A 21,908-nucleotide genomic window follows, 5' to 3' on the forward strand; every position below is an offset into this window, starting at 1 on the left:
TTAAGAAATAATGGGGGCTCAAGTTCTGTTAATATAGATGTACTAGAGTTAATGAACATGCCATAATTGATTCGGCCAAAACTGATATCGAGCTAAGGAAAAGTAAGAGAATCAAAGTAGCCAAGGACTTTGGTTCAGATTTTCATGCATATACTTTGGAAGAAGATCCAAAAACTCTCCAAGAAGCCATCACTTCATTGGATGCAGACCTATGGCAAGAAGCCATAAATCATGAAATGGATTCTCTCAAATCAAATAAAACTTGGCACTTAGTAGATCTTCCTCCAGGGTGTAAGGCAATCATTTGCAAATGGGTGTCAAAGAGAAAGCTAAATCCTGATGGTACAATGGAGAAGTTTAAAGCCTGGTTAGTAGCTAAAGGTTTTAGACAAAAAGAGAATATTAATTTCTTTGACAATTATTCACCAGTCACCAAAATAACATCAATTCGAGTTTTGTTTGCTTCAACTACCATTCATGATCTTGTTGTGCATCAAATGGACGTTAAAACTGCTTTCTTAAATGGGGACTTAGAAGAAGAGATATATATGGAACAACCTGAAGGTTTTGTAACACCTAACCAAAAACATAAAGTATGTAAGTTAGACAAGTCTATTTATGGTTTAAAACAGGCACCAGAGTAATGACATGCTAAATTTGATGGGTTACTTATCTCTAAAGGTTTTTAAATGAATGAAAGTGATAAATGTATTTATTCAAGGTCTGAAAGTAATCTGTGCACATTGATATGTTTGTATGTTGATGATTTGTTGATATTTGGGTCCAATTTGCATGTTGTGAATGATGTTAAAACTATGCTATGTGATAACTTTGATATGAAAGACTTAGGTGAGGCAAATGTAATTCTGGGGATCAAGATTACAAAGTCTATGAAAGGTTTCTCTTTAGACCAATCTCACTATATAGAAAAGGTTCTGAAGAAGTACAACTACTTTGACTGTAAACTTGTATGCACTTCCTATGACTCTAGTGTGAAATTGTTCAAGAACACTGGCGACAGTGTTAGACAACTTGAGTATGCGAGCATTATTGGTAGCCTTCATTATGCTATTGATTACACTAGACCAGATATAGCCTATGCCGTGAGAGTGTTGTGCAGATTTATGAGTAGTCCCAATGATGAGCATTGGCTAGCTGTTGAAAGGGTAATGAGATACCTTAGAAGAACCATTAACCATGGTTTAAACTATGATAAGTTTCCCGCTGTCTTTGAAGGATATAGTGATGCTGATTGGAACACATTGTCAGAAGACTCTAAAGCCATAAGTGGTTACATCTTTAAGATAGCAGGAGCTGCAGTGTCATAGAAGTTTAAGAAATATACTATATTCGCTCAGTCTATAATGGAATCAGAAATGATTGCATTAGCAACCGCTAGTAAAGAGGCAGCGTGGCTAAGAAACTTACTCTCTGACACTCTTTTATGGGAAAAACCTATACCAGCTGTTCTCATTCATTGTGATTGCACTGCAGCTATTGCAAACGTTAAGAATTGATATTACAATGGTAAGAGACGTCAAATACGTCAAAACATAGCACAACCAGAGGGTTTATCTCTAATGGAGCTATTAGAGTGGATCATGTAAGGTCCGAGGATAATATTGTTAATCCTTTGATGAAATGATTAACTCGTGCAAAAGTTTGGAAAACCTCTAAAGGAATGGGGTTAAAGCCCTTGGATAGTTGAGTCATTTGTGATGGTAACCTAACCAATGGACTGGAAATCCCAAGAAATTGGTTCAAAAGGTAATAACAAGTCATGAAATGATATGAAGTCATGCTATGTTACTAGGAAATGTTATTTTAATTCTTTACAGAAGCATGACATCCTATAATAATTGAAATGATGAGTTTATAATACTTTTAATGAGAACTGTTTATACCATATTTAGGGCCTCGTATTTAGATCTCGTACAAATACTTGGGGGACTTAAATGTAATTATGTGATAAAGGAAGGGGCAAATATGTAATAAGTGAGGATTCCTTATTCTATAAAAGGACCATTCACCCTCACAATTAGAGGAGGCCATTTCAAAGGCCAATTCCTAGGCCCTCTCACCCCTTCTCAAAGCTCACTCTTAGAGCTCTCTCTTCCTTAGATAAATACGTAATCAGTGTGGACGTAGCCCAAACCGTGGGGTGAACCACGATACATCTTGTGTTATTTACATTTCATGCAGATTCATGGCCGGATTTACGTTGTTTCAAGACCTCCGATTTTATGCATCAATATTTGGCGCATTCTGTGGGAATCGATACGAAAAGTTGTGTCGGTTCTCTTTCATTTTTTCACCTCCGCCGTGGATCTGCAAAACCCACACAGAGACACAGACACAGAGTTATCCCTGCTCTCTCTCCAACACTGAGAATACCACCCCAGGCAAATAAAAAAACCATCAACACTTCAGCGACTATGGCTTCGACCCCCAAATCGAAAGGTTCTGGAGGACGCAAGGTTTGACCCCCAAATCGACTACTTTCGGCAAGAGAAATATAGCAGCAAAGCTATGGATTCTTGCACTCGACCGCCTGCCACCAATTTCGTTTCGAACTAGCTGCTTTAAACCACGAATTTTCTGGGTCAATTTATTTCAACACTTGACTCACTGGTTCTCCAACTTCTTCCACTGGTTCATCATCAGTTCTGGACACAGCCTGAAATGCTTCTCCACTGGTCCAGTTCTGTTTAATTGGAAGACGTCTCACTGGCGGTCTCGCAACCTGAGCTGTTTCTCTTGCAGGTCGTCGGAGCGGACGTCGACGGCTGACAAGGTTAGAGGCTCGTAGCAGAAGGAAGTTTGTCAACAAGGTCAGATGCTTGAGATTCCCGGAGATCAGCCTCGATGACCTCGCCATTGAGCTACTCAACTCCTCTGCTGACCGGAGACTCTCGGTTGTGCGGAGCTTCGAAACTACTCCTACTGGCAGTACCTCGCGGAGGCGCGGGAGGTTGATGTCGAAGTAAGTCCGATCACATCAAGCTGCTATTCAGCTGGAGGTCGATGAGATCGGGGCACAGCTTGCTCAGAAAGGTTTTAAAGTCACAGCTTGCTCCAAATTCTCTCAAAAAAGGCGATCGCCGTGTTTTTGAAGTTGTTTGATAAATACCCAGATGCCGGAGGCTTGGAATCCAGATACTGCAACTATTAAAAAACATGAAAGAAAGCAAGATTTGCCGCTTCTACTTTTGGTTCGACCACCGTTTCAGCTTTCTGTACAGTATCACTAGCAGCGGTAGGCTCTGGAGTTGGTTCTGTAGGTGCAGGAAGATTCTTGCTAACAGTTACTAACAGAGAAGCTGTCCCAATTTGGTTCATGGTGCTCGATGCCTCTGCCTTACTAATCTGCTACACCATGCTCCAGAAGGTCTCTCGTAGTTTCGCTCTCGTTATTCAACAGCTCGGTACAGAGCTCCGCAACGCTGTCTGTCTATTTTACCTGGTTCTTCGAGCTCTAGACACTGTCGAGGATGATACAAGCATTGCAACGGATGTTAAAGTCCCTATCTTGTTAGCATTTCATCGGCATATATATGATCCCGATTAGCATTTTGCATGTGGTACAGATAATTACAAAGTTCTCATGGACTAGTTCCATCATGTTTCAATTGCTTTTTTGGAACTCGGGGAAAGGGAGACAAGAGCCACGATATTTGATGGTCTTGCTGGTGTTATGGTGATGAAGGCACAAGGAAGTCGGTAAAGAGAGAGATGAGGGGAGAAAGTCATACAGAGAGGTCAGTGGAAAAGGAAAAAACAAAAGTAATGACCATGTGCTGGCGGCTTTCATGCAGGTGGAATCATTCCCTTTTATAGCTGGAGTACACCAGCTTGTGTTCAAACAAAGGAAAAAGAAAAAGGAGGAAGCATATATACCAAAGCTGCTTATATCAGTGCAGATCTTGTCGGCAAGGTTGAAAGAAATATTCTCGAGGATGACCCAAGAAACCCAGTTGTGATAACTGATAATTGCCTGCGCACTTCCTCAACCAATACGGAAGTGTTGTCTGCCATCTGCCAAAAAAGGGAAAAGAGAAAGTAAAAGCAAGGAATAAACACCCCAGCAGAATGATGTGATTTACTTTTCTTGGCAGATGTATGATGTGATTTATTTTTCTTATTTTTTGAAGACATCTGTATAAACCCCATCAGAGGGTAATAAAAAAAAAGGGCAAAGCCTAAAATAAATGGGCTGGAATGTTGTGTAGAGGGCGAAGGCCCATAAGCCCAAAATAGCTTTAACCAGGCGATTAAAAGTACGCTCAGTACTCCAAAATTATTCAGCAACCTGCTGCTATTACCACCAACCAGGTGATCAAAAGTACGTCCAGTACTCCAAAATTATTCGGCAACCTGCCGCTATTACCACCAACCAGGTGATGAAATGTATAACTCGTACTCTAAATATCATTTGGCAACTAGCCATTCATGCCACCAACCAGGTGATGAAATGTACAACTCGTACTTTAATATCATTTGGCAACTAGCCATTCATGCCACCAACCAGGTGATGAAATGTACAACTCGTACTTTAATATCATTTGGCAACTAGCCATTCATGCCACCAACCAGGTGATAAAATGTACAACTCATACTCTCCTTCATGCCACCAACCAGGTGATCAAAAGTACGCCAAGTACTTCAAATTATACATGAGCATTACTCATGTCAATCATACATAAACATGCATGAGCATCACTCATATCAATCATACATAAACATTCATGAGCATCACTCATGTCAACATTCATGAGCATCACTCATGTCAACATCTATGAGCATCACTCATGTCAATTAACATAAACATTCATGAGCATTACTCATGTCAATCAGCTTTAAAAGCTTCATTTACAAAAGCTCTAGCTTCAAAAGCTTTATTTACAGAGCTCCAGCTTCAAAGCTTCACTTGCAAACAGACTCTATTGACCTATACATGGATTCAATTTGAAGTCTCCAACCAACAGACTCTATTGACCGAAGACTTGGGGGACTACACTATACACCATATATTGGGCCTCAAATGGGCCTCATGAAAAATACTTGGGGGACTTAGCCTATTATCTATGTAATGAGGAGTGAGCCCTTATTCTATAAAAGGGACTCCCTCACTTTCATTAGAGAGCACTCATGAAAAATACTTAGGGGACTTAGCCCATCACTTATGTATTGAAGAGCAAGCCCTTATTTTATAAAAGGGACTCCCTCACCTTCGTTAGAGAGCATCGCCGCCAGCTGAGCAACTGCCTCGCCGCAAGCATCAACTCTAGCACATTATCCATGTATTGAGGAGCGAGCCCTTATTTTATAAAAGGGACTCCCTCACCATCATTAGAAGAACATCGCCGCCAGCTGAGCAACCGTCTCGCCGCGAGCATCAACTCTTAGCCCATCACTTATGTATTGAGGAGCGAGCCCTTATTCTATAAAAGGGACTCCCTCACCTTTAACGCCACAAGCCGAGCCAACCAAGGCAACATAAGCCATGAGCCGAGCAGCCTCGCAGCATGTGCTACTTCTAGTTGAGCATCATTTCAGATTGAGCACCGCCTCATATCGAGCATCAGTTCAAGACAACATCTAGTTACTTCAGCCCACACATGGACTGAATTTCAAGTCTCCAGCCAAAAGACTCTCTTGATTGAAGACTTGGGGGACTACTGTTTATACCATATTTAGGGCCTCGTATTTAGATATCGTACAAATACTCGGGGGACTTAAATGTAATTATGTGAAAGGGGCAAATATGTAATAAGTGATGAGTCATTATTCTATAAAATGACCCATTACCCTCATAATTAGGGGAGGCCATTTAAGAGGCCAATTCCTAGGCCCTCTCACCCCCTCTCAAAGCTCTCACTTTCAGAGCTCTCTCTCCCTCATATAACTACATAATCAGTGTGGACGTAGCCCAAACCTTGGGGTGAACCACGATACATCTTGTGTTATTTACATTTCATGCCGATTCACGGCCGGATTTACGTTGTTCCAAGACCTCCGGTTTTGTGCATCAACAAGAACTATACTCTTCTATTGGGTAGGACATCTAGCTGTAGGAATGTCCTTGATAGTTTCACCTATGTGATGATGAAGGTGAGGCTGCCTACTATGAGGTTTAAGGGCAAACTTCTTAGCATTATCACTAAACCGAGATACAAGCACAAGACCGGAATGTGCTAGCTTCAAATTTCACGCTAGAAGAGTTATGTGTGCTTTGTTGTCAGAGGTAGAGTTCAAAACCAAGTGTTACTCTTGTTGTTCTGAAGCAATGACATTATGTACTGGTTCAAGTCGAATAACACATATGCTTAGGCACATCTCTATAACATGAATGCTCAATGAACATGTTTTGTTTTTAATGAACAAGTGGGGGATTGTTGGAACCTTGTGTTTATTTAAAAACTAGTTATAATTTTATTCAGCAACTAGCTCTCATATTTTTATGGATGACCACTTCTTTTTTATTAAACAAATTTTGTTTTGAAGATAAAAGTAAAGACCTAGTCTTCCTCAACTAGGTGATCACTTCCAGATTTTTAAGCCTGATTCTTAGGCCACATTTTCTTCAACCTCTTCGACGTTAACTTTAGGTTTTCTGTATAAATATAAGGACATCTTTTTAGTCGAAGTATAAGAGATAAAAAGTTGAAAAAAATGCCTAGCTAAAAACACTGAGCATTCTGAGCAGTTGGAGAGTGATAGTTTTCGGACTTTCCTCAGTGCAAGGGAGAGTCTAGATAAAAGGATTATGGGCTGTTTTATCCTGGGGACGGCATGGTGTTGTTTGAACTACTTGCACACATTGGGCAGAGCCACAAAACGTCTTAAAGAAAGCGACATTGTTGGCAACTCAACCCAAGACAAATTTTCATTTTTATGTTCTTCATTCTCTGGTAATATTGCTCCTGTTTTTATTGTGCAACATCTTTAACAATTATCATGGAATGACTTGTAGGCTTGCAGCCTTGCTCCACTGGAATTGTAGCCTTGTCCACTAGTACCATGTAAGAAGCTGTTATCTAGGAAGGCTTATTTTAATTTCTTCTTATTTCTTATGATGGGAAACTTATGGTAGTTTTTTTTTTTTTTTTTTTTTTTTTTTTGGGAAACTTGTGGTAGTTTTGTTTTTTGGTTGTGTTCTTTTCTTGCGAATTATTGTTTTGTGTTTTCTTAAAGACTGCAAAGCTGAAAATATTTGTTAAGTTTCTTCTCTCTGTGGTTCTATCTTCTATGTAGTTGTTTGAGCTTAATTATCGTCAACATCTCATGTCTCGGATCCTTCCCGATAGAAAGGGTCCAAGACCATTTTTTCGGTATCGATTACAAAGCTATTTATGTCAATGTCTCAGCTGATGATAGATTGTTGGGAGAGATCAAGTCGTTTGGGACAAGGATAAGTTCCTTGTGCAATTAACGTTGGATCAGTATAAATTCTTGCGTTATTGTGGATTTTTGTATTTGTCATGTTTATATACATTGTTTCAGTAGAACACGTGGATTTAGAGCAATGCATGTATTCAGACGATCTTCCACAACATAGATAAGATGATTGATGGTTTCTATAGTACCTAGCAATATCCTAAACTTGGAAACAAACTTTGGGGAGAGGATCACATGAGCTTTAATTCAAGTAAGGTGCCCTGTGAAATATTTATGCTCTACTAGCATCCCTAGATTATAAAAGCTTTCTCTTTTTCTTTTGAGTTTGACGTTTCGGTATACGTGTTTTCCCAGCAGTCTAAGTCTGGATTATGTCCCCTTTCAAGTCACTCTAGGTAGATATACTCATATACATACACACATACACATGCAACTAATTCTTTCTATTGCTATAATCAATAATGAAATTGTATAGTAGACAACTGGTGCCAATCATATAGCACGATTACAACAATAACCAAGTTGAATGTATAAATCCTAGAACGCCAAGTTTTCCATTAGCTCAAGTACTCCATATCTTTTCTTATAGTTTTTCAAAGTCTTTTTAGGTCTTCCTCTATCCCTTTTGCCTTGAGTATCCGTCTCGTAGTCACATCTTCTAATGAGAGCATCTATAGGTATTCCGTTCACGTGTCCAAACCTTCTTGACTGATTTTCTCTCATCTTATTTTCAATTGCGACCACTCCTATGCATGGTTTAAAATATCCATAATATCCCGATATTTCCATCGAAATTTCCGTGTTTTTGAACTACCGATATTTTTTTGGACTACCGATATTTCTGATATCATCGGTATTTTAGACCTTGCTAAGTCACTTATGTATCTTACCATGCAATGTATAAAGTGTAAAATATTGTACTAATTCATTATCTATAAATGATTATGGTGTGTTTAAACTTCTTTCATTAATTACTACATATTTTCTACACTCACAATGTTTGCCAGCTCGCTATATAATCAACTTAAATCAGTTATATCTATCATGCAATGCATTTCCTTCCGATTTTTTGTGATAAACTAATAGATAATTGACTAAATAAACATCCTGCAAAGTTTCAATAAAAATTTCCAAGTTTTTCTTACAATTTCCGTGGTTTTTATTCAATTTTTATCGATATCGATAATATCCCGATATTTCCATCGAAATTTCTGTGTTTTTGGACTACCGATATTTCCGATATCATCGATATTTAATACAAGTTGGATGGATGAAGTCCTACATGATTAATTTCTCAATTTCATTTTTCTAAGGTCTTTCTCTGCTTACATGTTGCCCAAGTATGTTTACATTTTACAGTCTTTAATGATGTAGGCTAGTCTCTGCAATCCTGTCATCTAGTATCCTTGAAGGTCCCTATTGGTAAGTGTGTTCTTGTGCATGACACTCAAAGGGAGACTTCAAAGAGTTGGCTTCCTGACAACATTGAATTGGGTATGACCCAATGATAGAACATATTATGGGCATCATGGAGAGCCCATAATACATGTCATGGGCGATTCGGAGAGCCCATAATCTATTGGCGGGCCAAAGGCCCATTACCTAAGGGCAAACTCAAGTCTTATTTTCTTAAGGTAATATGTGGTCTGCTTATGAAGTCAAGGATAAAACTGTCATATTAAGCATGTAGTTCATGTGTTCTTCTCTTATTAGATGTAGTTAATTTATGTTTTCACATACACCACTATTAATAAATGACCCCTTTTATTAGGGACGGAGCACTTAAAAACAAAAGTGGAGCCAAAGCTAGGATAATTATTTAATTTTGTGGTACTGTTCTACCACGTTGTCTATGATACTTCCATTTAAAATTTGACGTGTGGACCATTTTACTCACTTGGACTTATAATTTAATTTAAGGAATTGAAAATAAATTATAGGGTAAATCTTAGTTTACTACCCTTAAGTTTTGTGGGTTTCAATATTTGGTACATGAAGTTTTTTTTTATCCCAAAGTCATACCTAAAGTGTTAATTTTAGGACAGTCTCATACATCCGTTAATTTGGCTATTAAATCAGTCGTTAACTGATGATGTGATGCCCACGTAGACAATAACTAGGCACCACGTGTTAATATGGGGCCCACGTGAATATTAAAATATTACAAAAAATTAAAAAAAAAATTCTGGGCACCTACCTATTCCCCCTCCCTTCTCTTCCCTGCACCCATTCTCCTCGCACACCCACCCATTCCCCTCCTCTTCCCTCCCTTCTCTCCTCTGCACCCACGCACCTTGCACACCCACCCACCCACCTCAAATCAAACCACAAAAAAAAAAAAAAAATCACAAATTTCCCAACAAATTTTCCTACCATCCAAACACCCTCTGTTTTTCCCTCTCTCTCCTGGGTTTTATTTGTATCCCTTATATCCCACACTTTCTCATGCTTTCTCGGAAAAAATTTCATCTTCAAATCTTCAACATAAGGCAATAGAAAGGTATGCCGCCTCATTAGGATCCGCCAACTCCGTTCGTCTAAAGCTTCCAAAGGATTCAAATCGCAGTTGGTTCAGAGAAGGAGATCTTTGTGATGAACAGCGATTTCGGATTGGATGGAAAATCGGATGCCACTGGAGAGCCCGAGGAAGCTAGAGCTAAGGTTTCCAAAGGCGGCATTGGTAAAAATGGAGCTAGGGTTTCGCCAATGAAGCTCAATTCGGGGAGTGAGGCTAGCGGAAGATCTGAGGAGGATAGGGCTAGGGTTAGTATGGAGAGTGAAGTTGGAAATGTAGATAAAGTGATGGAATCGAATGGTTCTGGAAGCATGGTGGAGGAGTGAAGGGTCGCTTGGGTCTCGCAGGGTCGGAGAGAGAGAGGGCTGATGGGTGGGTGTGCGGGGAGGGTGGGTGCAGAGGAGAGAAGGGAGGGAGAATGAGGGGAATTGGTGGGTGTGCGGGGAGGATGGGTGTAGGGAAAAGAAGGGAGGGAAAGAAGGGAGGGAGAAGAAGGGAGGGGGTCGGGAGGATGGGGGAATGAGTGGGTTCCTTGATTTTTTTTTATATTTTAATTTTTTAATATTCACGTGGATCTCATATTGACATGTGGTGTCCGGTCGTCATCAGTTAACAGATGATTTAATAGTCAAACAAACGGATGTATGAGACTGTCCCATAATTAATATTTTAGGTATGACTTTGGGACGAAAAAAACTTCATGTACCAAATGTTGAAAACCACGAAACTTGAGGGTAGTACACTCCCTAAATTATATTGATGGTATCGCAGGTGCTGAAGCAGCGGCGGAAGCGCTTGGAAAACATAGTGGGGAGGTGGGGGGCTTTGATGATCGTGAGGTCAAGGTCGCCATGCAGGTAGGTCACTAGCTTCAATGTCTTTCCGGGCCATTGCTTCGTGGGCCAGTGTTCAAAACTGTAATTCCGTGGTACCAGATTTGCTAGGTTTGTGGTGGGTGTGAATAGTGATAACTGGCTGGGTTTTTGGGGTTTGGCGCTGCTTGCTTGCAGGCAGAGGAGATGGGAGTTGCAGAGAGAACTGGTAGAGCCTGGGAGGGAGGGATTTGGGGGATTTTAAAATCCCGTGAAAACCATGGCAAGCAGGCAAGTGGGTTGGAGCCTTGGAAGGAAAAGAAAGGGAAAGAAGAAAGGGAAAGTCGACAACCATGGCGACTAATACCAGTCAAGTGGGGTTGGAGCTGTGGAGGCTGAGGATGGATGGTAATTTGTCGGGGATGGAGGGTAGTCGCCGAAATATTATTTAAGTATATAATTTATTTTTAATTCCTTAAAATAAATTTTAAATCTAGCTGTGAGTAAAATGGTTACAGTATTACCTAATTATTTCTCCAAAGTCCACCCCCAACCAAACCCCCCAAACCAGTATCACCAAAACTCATTCACGCTATGTAATTTCATGCTTTTGGAAGATAACATCTAATAAAATAATCCTTCTGCCCGTAGTGATGGTAATTTGTGCCTCTCACATTGAAGAAAAACTTATGCAGTACTTAACTTGCCACTGATTTTTTTGAATGACACTCAATCATCATTCAGAACTTGCTATAAACTAAAATCGAAAAAAGTAAAAGATTTATCATCTCAAACTCACCTCCTCCCTCTCTCCTTCCTTCCTTTCTAAATAATAAAAGGAAAACCATTATGAAGGGGGAGAGACTAAGCACGGTTGTTGTAGAGGGAATAAGAAGAAAAATTCACTTATGGAGCGAATCTTTTAACTAATGGATCCTCAGTAGTGAGTGTGCCGATGGAGATGGATTCATTTTTGTATCTTTTAGTTTTAAATAAGCTTTTAGTTTTTATATATTTTAATATTTTGAAAATTTTTAAATAAAAATTAAATTTAATGTTTAACAAATGACACAATTTTTTCTCCTCGAACAGAATTAGCAAAAACAAAAGAGGAAAGCCACCAAAGTTTCACACAATCTCTTTTTAGACTTAAGCTAATAGTCAATAGAACTCAATAACAACTAAGAAATAAATCATATTTAGTCAAACAATTTGTGTGTATTGTTTATAAACTTGTATAGTTCATCTATGACTCGGAGCTTAAATTGGTCAAGGTTTGAACTTGTTAAATGTTGAACATAAAATAAGACATTAAGGCGAGTGGCTGGGACATTAAGAGACTAGTGGAGGCATAAGCCCCTCTTACTTTTTTTCTTAACACGTGTGTTAAATAGTTAATTGTTTTGGGAGAAAAAAAATAGGTAGGGATCGAACTCGCACCATCGTTTTTTATTTAGAAAATAAAGTATTTCAATTGTTTGAATACAAAGCAAAATACTCTAATACCACATAATTTAAGTTTTTAACTCCGCCCCTTCTTCATCCTTATATTAAGCTCTTGCATTTTATATATGTTATATAAACAAATATAAGTTTACCTAAAATAGAAAAAAAATATAAAGGTTTTTTTAATGTTGAGTTTTCAAGTGGCATAAAAACAACTAAGCTCATTTTCTTTGCGAGTAATGCTAGAGACATCACATATCTATATTACATTATTTTACTTATTTTATATGGAATAAAATCAATAATCAATCAGATAAATTCGTTAATTAACATGACATGTACACATCACTTATCACGTCAAATGGTATACAAATATGATACAAAAATACCGTCTACATAACATTTTCCTTTATTAATTTGCAGCAGCCCACGAGGGACTTTACCATTTTTCTTCTTCTTCTCATGAGCCCTCGATTGCATGCGTGTGCACTAGATCCTAAATAGATATATAAATACAATATTTAGAACATCCAAATTTTGTAGACAAAGAAACAACAAAATTATTTAGAAAACCATATACATAACCACCATAACATGAACTGAATGGTCTTAGACTGTCTAGGAGTGAAAAGGTCAACGAAAAAAAAAGTTAAAACACTAGTGAACCAAACATGAACTCCTACTAGTACACTTACACACTGCACTATATATGAATTCATTTACACAAGAAACGCCGTCGGATCAAAAGCAAGCTGTTGTACGACTGATCTAAGCTCATCCCAATTTTCATTCAAAAGATCGTCCTCAAGATCTTGAAACGAAAAATTTGAGAACGTTTCCATGTATGGATGCGTTGAAGCAGGCTGCTGCATGTTGGAGCTCAACTGGCCTACTGCATGCGGATGCAACTGGTGACTTCCATCAATAATGTTGTTAGTATTGTTGGTATGATTCACAACAGGCTTCTTCTCCTCGTAGCAAATGTCTGAAGCACCGAAGCTGATGTAAGTGTTAGATTGATCGAGATGATCTTTTTGATCGGTAGTGAAACTTTTGGAGTTTACGGTGTCCGTTGGATGACGTTTAGCTGCAGATAGATATCTCCAATCTGGGGTGTACTTTTTGTAGGAAACATTTCTCTTGAATATCCGACACAGTGTCCATATTTCCTGATACAAGTGAAACCATGACATTCATCAAAACATAAGCCTTTATATATGGTCAAACGGAAAGGGAAAAATGAAATTTTTATTTTTAGATTCAGGGTTTGTCACGTATATATGGACATAACTAATTACTGGTTTATTACTAAGGTTAATTTCAGAAATTTTCTTGAACTCACTTGTAATTATACATAGTTAGGTAAAATTATCACAATTAAACTGTGAATCTGAACTATTGAGCATGTTGATTTTTGCCTAAATTCTACGCTTCATGTTTGCAGTTTGACAATACAAGTCTCGAGAGAAAGTGTTTCCCAGCATGAACAAAATTTTTACTTTGTAAATGAAAAAGGGTCGAAAAAATTACAACTATTCAGATTTTTCACTTACAGCTTCTTGTTGAGGATCAGTATTCATATTCTTAGTGTTAGAGCTTCGGTTCTTGTATTCATTCAAACTGGAAGGATTAGGAAGGCGAAACTCGTGCATCATCCAATCGGTTTTGCTGCCTTTGCCTGCACTTCCACGGTAGTAAACCAATGTTTTCTTTAGGCCAATGCAGTCATGGCCTTCTCCTCTGTGGGAATGTATTGGCTTGTCGATTCCAGTTGCCTTCCAAAATCCAGAGCCTGTTACTCTGTTGGGTCTGATGCTGTTCTTGTACTTTCTCCCTCTTTTGCAGAAGAAGTACCATTCCTTATCTCCTGCGGCTTCTGCACACATAAATACTAACGTTAATCACAAATTACAGTTAACCCGTATATATTTGTATCCGAAAAATTTTATGCTTGAAGCTACCTAGCTGAACTTAGTAAAGTTAAGCTTACATGTAAACTAAAGTATTACAGAAATTTTTTGCTGATCATAAACTATTAGTAACATTTTTTTATAGTATAACTGTAGTAGTTAAATTTAAGAACTAGTACTGGGAAATAGTGCAACCAATATATTATGGGAACTTTAACGAAAAGCTTCCGGTACTGTTTACTTTAATGAAAAATCATATTTTTACACTAAAAAGTGAATCATGGTACTATTCACTTTACTCTTTATTTTGTTCTTATCGTTAAAACTCAAAGTTTCAAGCCATTTTCATTAGTTTTCATATATATTATAGGCCACTTTTTGCTCAGCATCTTTTGAGTTTTTGGAGCAATTAACCCAAGCCAACTTCTTCTCTTCTACTTTCTTTTCCAAGTACGAGAGATTTAAAGAGAAAATAGCAAAAATTAACTAGAACTTTATCAAAAATAAATTAATCAGGGCATATATATGTTCATACTTGGAAGATCCCAAGGATCATGCTTGTAGATATCAATTGATTTGATGAGCTCTAAGCTTATCGGCTTCTTCTGAATCTTCCGACGAAGATAGAAGTCTACAAGTTCTTCATCTGTTGGGTGAAACCGAAATCCTGGTAGTTGGACATCATCTTCATCATCAGTATACTGGTGATCATCCTTATCGCTAGGACTATAATATGTGCTATCCATCTCCATATATCGATCTTCTTCAAGCTCGATCTAGCTCTTCCTCAACCTCAACAGACCGGTAGTTAATTAATCAGCGGTGTGTTTTTCTCTGTTTCCCAGTGCAGGAATCAAACGATGATTTAACTGTTTGAAATATGGTGCATAAGAAAGCTTCGATGGTTTAGGATGAAGACTCATGGGCCTAGCTTTCTGGATATTTATAAGCTTAAGAAAGTCATCGCAAATGGTTTCACTAGGTCAAGTCTTGAAGTTTGACTTTGGCTTAGCCAAAAGCCTCCAATATTTTGTCTTAAGGTCACCATTTGAGACCAAACCCTCGTACACACAACTGAACTTTGGCTACCCAATGATAAGTAGGAACTCTTACTTAAAATTCTTAGTGTTCAAATTACAAAGTTTTGTGCTTATAATCAGAACCGTTCATATTATGAATCACTCCGTAAAGATTATCTCTACAAAAAGTAAAAAATAAGGTCGTTTAGTCAATCAATTGTAACAAATACATAGACGATTCATAATACTTTTTTCAATTCCATTCATCTAATTTTTACAGTTTAATTGATTTTTTGCAGAAACGATCTTATAATACAAATGATTCTGATCATACACGAAATTTTATAAATCGACAACGAACAATTTTGAGTAGAAATCCTACTCAACTTTTAAAGAGCCAAATATTATTCTACATCACTTATGGGGAAATTGAATGCACAGTCAGTGCTATATGCATAAATGCATCCACTTCTCTCACTCCCATATCATGGCATGTTCATAACAAAGTCGGCATAGAGAAAAAATAATTAAAAAATTGTAGCTAGTGGTACTTATTAACTAATGCTGCAACATGCATCGATCTAGTTAGATTAATAATGCATTATTAATTTAGGAATTCTGGAGATACAAAATAGCAGTCAACTAGTTGAGATAGGCATAATTGAGAACTTGAGATCCATAAAATTGTTACAATGTTTACTTGCATAGTATGGGTATGATAAGGAATGGGAATAAGAAGAATTAGAGATGAGGAAGATCCAGTATGAGATGAACACCTCTCTTATGATAATGGGATACCTTTAATGATCAGGTGTGCCATACTAAAATTCATGTGAATCCCACTTTTTATTTGTTCATCAGGGTTCAATAACTTAGCTAGAATTGAAGAAAAACTTATGCAGGACTTAACTTGCCACTAATTTTTTTGAATGACACTCAATTATCATTCAGAACTTGCTATAAACTAAAATCGAAAAAAAGTATAAGATTTATCATCTCAAACTCACCTCCTCCCTCTCTTCTTCCTTCCTTTCTAAATAATAAAAGGAAAACCATTATGAAGGGGGAGAGACTAAGCACGGTTGTTGTAGAGGACCCAGTCCATAAAGGCAAAAACGAAAGCCACACTCCAGCAGTGGCGAAGCCAGGATTTGTCGAGGGGAGGGGCGAAATTCAAAAGAGTGTAATGTTCAATCGAAGCGGTTGCTTTCACATTGAAGAGTGCAAAGTTTTAAATCAATATTCATAACAGAAAATAGTCTCTTTACCAATGCGGTTGTAAGCGGTAATATCAAAGCCATGTAACAAGCTTAAATTGGTTAGGATTAGATTCTTAAAGACGTTAGGCGCTAGTTAGGCAGCGGACTGGAGCCTAGCAGCTAGGCGCCTAGGCAAGATTTAGGCAGAAGTCTAGATGGATTTAAATGAATTTCTTTTATCGTAAAATAAGCATTGAACAATATTTACATTATTTTAAAAAAATTAATACAATATTTATAATAATGTGAAAGTTTATAATAAATAAGCTAGGAGTCTTAAAAAGAGGGGGAAAAAATACATACAAGAATAATAAATAAATAAAAGAGAGAAATGGGTTAACAAACCACAAAAAAAGATGGGTCAGAAGAGAAAAAAAAATAGTGGGGAAAATATAATACTTGAGTAGTCACTGGGAAGTACTCAATTTAGGACAAGGATTGTCTGCCCTCCACTTCCGGTGCCCTTCCCGTGCCCTCCTATTTTGTGTGGTCACGGTTAAGTCACGTTAACATTTTATATTTTTTTTATAGATATAATAAGACAAAAATGAATTGTAATATAAAATATTGACTTTGCTTAACCGTGACCACACAAATAGAATGGCACGAGGAGGGTACCGGAAGTTGAGGGCAGACAATCTTTATCCCTCAATTTACTGACCAAATGATATGGGCCAATAAAGTCAGCACAGCTGTCCCTTTAATTCTTTGTTACACTTTCGCTATGTTAAGAACCAAACATATCGACCAGCCTTTATCCTGTTTTCCAAACATATGCTATCATGCTATCCAAACAGGTCTTCTCCCTCACTGAAATACTACTAGCCTTCATCCCATTATCCCAAGCTATTATCCTCTCCCACCAGGGCCACCACCAAGAAGGACGACGATGTTGGTGACTGGTCTCTGTGCGAGGAAGTAGAAAATGGACAGCTGTGAAGTTCGTGAACAGAAAACCCAGAAAAACAGAGGGCGCCGTGAAGTTCGTGAACCATTATTTTCCGGCGAGGCGCGCGAGGGGAGTGGCGAAGACCTGGGGTTCAGTGGTGTTTCCCGGCGAGGGGAGTGGCGGCCGCCACTCCTCGCTCCCACGTGGCTTCGCCACTGCACTCCAGGTCAGGTTTGTATATAAGATGGGGAAAGTGCAAAAATTGGAAGGGCAAGTTTGGATTCTAGTTAGATTAATAATGCATTATTAATTTACGAAATCTGAAGGTATAAAATATTAACTATATCACTTATGGGGAAATTGAATGCACAGTCAGTGCTATATGGATGAATGCATCCACTTCTCTCACTCCCATATCATGGCATGTTCATAACAAAGTCGGCATAGAGAAAAAATAATTGAAAGATTGTAGCTAGTGGTACTTAACTAATGCTGCAACATGCATCGATCTACAATTATTTATTTATTTTTTTCATTTTTAGGCATAAAACATATTGTTGTAATCTAAGTGCGAAAATTTGATCTGTGTTGTAGAGGCTAGGAGGACCTATAAACTTATGGAGATTACATTAGTTACTAGTCTTTTTTTGTATAAATAGTCTATGATAATTCAACGAAATGTTTATTGTTTTTTTTTTGTTGGATAAAAAACAAGATTTCAAGGACCTTAAAATGCATCTACAATGTCATAACAAAGTTATATAAGACCAACAATTAGTCATTATGGAACTCATCACACACACATATGCACATACATATATATGTATGTATGTATGTATGCATGCATGTATATTGTCTTTGCTATATATGTGAGCGGAAACTTAGGCCCTCCAAATAAGCAATGACCAATGCCATTAAATTAAAAACTTTTTAACAATTGCTAAATAATCTGATGGGACAAGGGATATGAATCACATGTACACATGCATACATCTGCATGAACTACTTGTGCTGCTCTGTCATTCCAGTGAATCACAGTATTATCTGGGTCGCATGGCTTAATTTTCCAAAATATGTACGGTGTATATATCCAGATTCATTTTCCTTTATTCCTTATCGAAGAGATGAACTATATCCAATTTGTCCTTTTTTTATGTAATGTAAAATGAAATTTTTTTGAACAGACAAGGTGGGAGGGTGGGCTAAGCCTCACAATGGACTATTAATAATGTGATTCAAATTCGTCTTTGGCGAAAATTAAACCTAAGATCTTTCATTTACAAGTGAAGATGAATACCACTAGACCGTAGTAATAAACGGTAAAAATACCAAATATGAGCAACTAGGTAGTCGAAGCTTCTACGAATTATGGATGGAAGAGATCCCAGTCCATAAAGGCAAAAACGAAAGCCACACTCCAGGTCAGGTTTGTATATAAGATGGGGAAAGTGCATAATTGGAAGGGCATGTTTGGATTCTAGTTACATTAATAATGCATTATTAATTTAGGAAATCTGTAGGTACAAAATAGCAGTCAACTAGTTGAGATAGGCATAATTCAGAACTTGAGATCCATAAAATTGTTACAATGTTTACTTGCATAGTATGGGTATGATAAGGAATGGGAATAAGAGGAATGGAATAAGAAGAATTGGAGATGAGGAAGATCCAGTATGAGATAAACACCTTTCTTATGATAATGGGATACCTTTAATAATCAGGCGTGCCATACTAAAATTCATGTAAATCCCACTTTTTATTCGTTCATCAGGGTTCAGTAACTAAGTACTCATTCTTTACAAGTAAACTTGCCTTAAAGAACGGTAATTACGAATCCAATCATCAACAACCGCATCATATGGTCATATTTGAATTTACGTGAGTTTTTGTTGGCGTTTTGAAATTTGGCGGGAAACCCTGCCCCTCATGGACGGAGCCAATGAAGGCTCACTGGGGGCAGATGCTGTCACATCCTAACCCGGGGCAGACCACTTCCCGAGCCCGCTCCACCACCGTAGCACGATATTGTCTGCTTTGGGCCCCGACCACGCCCTCACGGTTTTGTTTCTGGGAACTCACGAGCAACTTCCCAGTGGGTCACCACTCATGGGAGTGCTCTGGCCACCTTCTCGCTTAACTTCGGAGTTCCTACGGAACCCGAAGCTAGTGAGCTCCCAAAAGGCCTTGTGCTAGGTATGGATGAGAATATACATTTAAGGATCACTCCTCTGGGCGATGTGGGATGTCACAATCCACCCCCCTTAGGGGCCCGACGTCCTCGTCGGCACACTTCTGGCCAGGGATTGGCTCTGATACCATTTGTCACATCCGGGCTCGGGTATTTGTCACATCTCGACTTGGGGCGGACCACTTCCCGGGCCCGCTCCACCACTGTAGCACGATATTGTCCTCTTTGGGCCCCGACCACGCCCTCACGGTTTTGTTTCTGGGAACTCACAAGCAACTTCCCAATGGGTCACCCATCATGGGAGTGCTCTAGCCACCTTCTTGCTTAACTTCAGAGTTCCTACGGAACCCGAAGTCAGTGAGCTCCCAAAAGGCCTCATGCTAGGTAAGGATGAGAATATACATTTAAGGATCACTCTCCTAGGCGATGTGGGATGTCATAAATGCACCCACTCAAGTAATTCGTTTATTTAGTTACAGACTACAATTATATAATATATACGGGTTATCTTTGAAGAAAATATATGTATTTAATATCCAACATACATTCATTCTACTTATACTCCATATCAAATATTATATGAGCAATAGTGCTCTTGTTTTGTCATATATTCAAACCGAAAAAACCCTCTCCCACCTATCATGTACTTATATTTTTCTCATCACTTTGCCACTTTCCACTACTATATTGAAATTTTTGTAACATTGGAATTGTAATACATCATCATTTGAAATCATCCATAATATCATATTGCGTATAACCATACTATAATAAGGTTTTCTTAGTTGTTTTTAGTTGCTCCCACTAGAAGAAATTTCTGGCTCTATCCATGCTGCCCCGAGGTAGACCTCACATGCGCCATGCCAAGATTTAACTTGATCTTGACAACAAGTTGGACTGATGTACGATATTGGTATGGAAACTAGAGTGGTTGTGTGAAATTGAAAAAAAATGGAAGAATTTTGTTTGTACCATACTTGACCAATCCCGAAACTACTGAGCATCGGTCAACGTTATACCGTCAAGGACCCAGAAGAGTTTCCTTCCAACCAGGAGGCCAATCACAGTGCGACACGTGTCGACATCAGAAGCCAATCATAGCACGACACGTGTCAACATCAAAAGCCAATCACAACACAACACGTGTCAATGTCAGAATGAAACTAGAAACTCTCTTATATAAATAGAGATCATTCTCTCACAATATTTCCTAATGTCATTTGTACTAAATCATTCACTAGTACTCACTAAAGGAGAGCTTGAACCTATATACTTGTGTAAACCCTTCACAATTAATGAGAACTCAAATTAATGAGAACTCCTCTACTCCGTGGACGTAGCCAATCTGGGTGAACCACGTACATCTTGTGTTTGTTTCCCTATCCCTATCCATTTACTTATTTATCCACACTAGTGACCGGAGCAATCTAGCGAAGGTCACAAACTTAACACTTTCTATTGTACCAAAGTCCTCGCTGATCAAGACAGTGTGAAGCAAAACCAATTTACGGTGCCAACAAGAGCTTCATTAAAGGAGTTCAACCACAACTCTCAAAAGCTTCACACACTCTTAATCAAGACAGTGTGAAGCAAAACCAATTTATGGTGCCAACAAAAGCTTCATCAATGAAGGGCAATTACAATTCTCAAAAGCTTCACACACTCTTGATCAAGACAGTGTGAAGCAAAACCAATTTATGGTGCCAACAAGAGCTTCATCAATAGAGGACAAGCACAACTCTCAAAAGCTTCACACACTCTTTATCAAGACAATGTGAAGTAAAACCAATTTATGGTGCCAATAAGAGCTTCATCAATGGAGGACAAGCACAACTCTCAAAAGCTTCACACACTCTTGATCAAGACAGTGTGAAGCAAAACCAATTTATGGTGCCAACAAGAGCTTCATCAAATGAGTTCAACCATAACTCTCAAAAGCTTCACACTATCTTGATCAAGATAGTGTGAAGCAAAATCAATTCATGGTGCCCAACAAAGTTTTAACCTTAAAGCTTCACCTACAAAACTTCAACACAAAAACTTCATCAATGGAGGACAACTACAAATTCTGAAAAGTTTCACACTATCTTGATCAAGATAGTGTGAAGCAAAATCAATTCATGGTACCCAACAAAAGTTTCAACTCCAAAGTTTCACCTACAAAGCTTCAACACAAAAGCTTCACCCACAAAAGCTTCATCAATGGAGGACAACTACAAATTCTGAAAAGCTTCACACTATCTTGATCAAGATAGTGTGAAACAAAACCAATTCATTGTACCCAACAAAAGTTTCAACTCCAAAGCTTCAACGCAAAAGCTTCAACACAAAAGCTTGACCTACAAAAGCTTGACCTATAAAAGTTTGACCCACAAAAACTTGACCTACAAAACTTTACCCACAAAAGCTTCACCTACAAAACTTCAACACAAAAGCTTCACCTACAAAAGCTTCACACTACAAAACTTCGAC

The 21,908-nt window shown here is 38.3% G+C and overlaps 1 protein-coding gene and 1 long non-coding RNA gene across 2 annotated transcripts; one reads left to right on the forward strand and one right to left on the reverse strand.

Moving 5' to 3' along the window:
* Positions 1-12,564: 12,564 nt before the first annotated feature.
* Positions 12,565-14,984, reverse strand: LOC126586293 (transcription factor JUNGBRUNNEN 1-like). The gene is made up of 3 exons (XM_050251103.1): positions 14,617-14,984; positions 13,725-14,047; positions 12,565-13,340 (listed from the first exon to the last, which is right to left on the reverse strand). The coding sequence occupies exons 1-3, from the start codon at positions 14,831-14,833 to the stop codon at positions 12,891-12,893; spliced, it is 990 nt and encodes a 329-aa protein (XP_050107060.1). The 5' UTR covers positions 14,834-14,984; the 3' UTR covers positions 12,565-12,890.
* Positions 14,985-19,173: 4,189 nt separating this feature from the next.
* Positions 19,174-20,140, forward strand: LOC126586302 (uncharacterized). Its single transcript, XR_007610771.1, has 2 exons — positions 19,174-19,213; positions 19,910-20,140. It is a non-coding gene; the product is annotated as an uncharacterized LOC126586302 (long non-coding RNA).
* The last annotated feature ends 1,768 nt before the right edge of the window (positions 20,141-21,908 follow it).

Source organism: Malus sylvestris, chromosome 10 (assembly GCF_916048215.2).
Source record: "Malus sylvestris chromosome 10, drMalSylv7.2, whole genome shotgun sequence".
Classification (NCBI taxonomy): domain Eukaryota; kingdom Viridiplantae; phylum Streptophyta; class Magnoliopsida; order Rosales; family Rosaceae; genus Malus; species Malus sylvestris.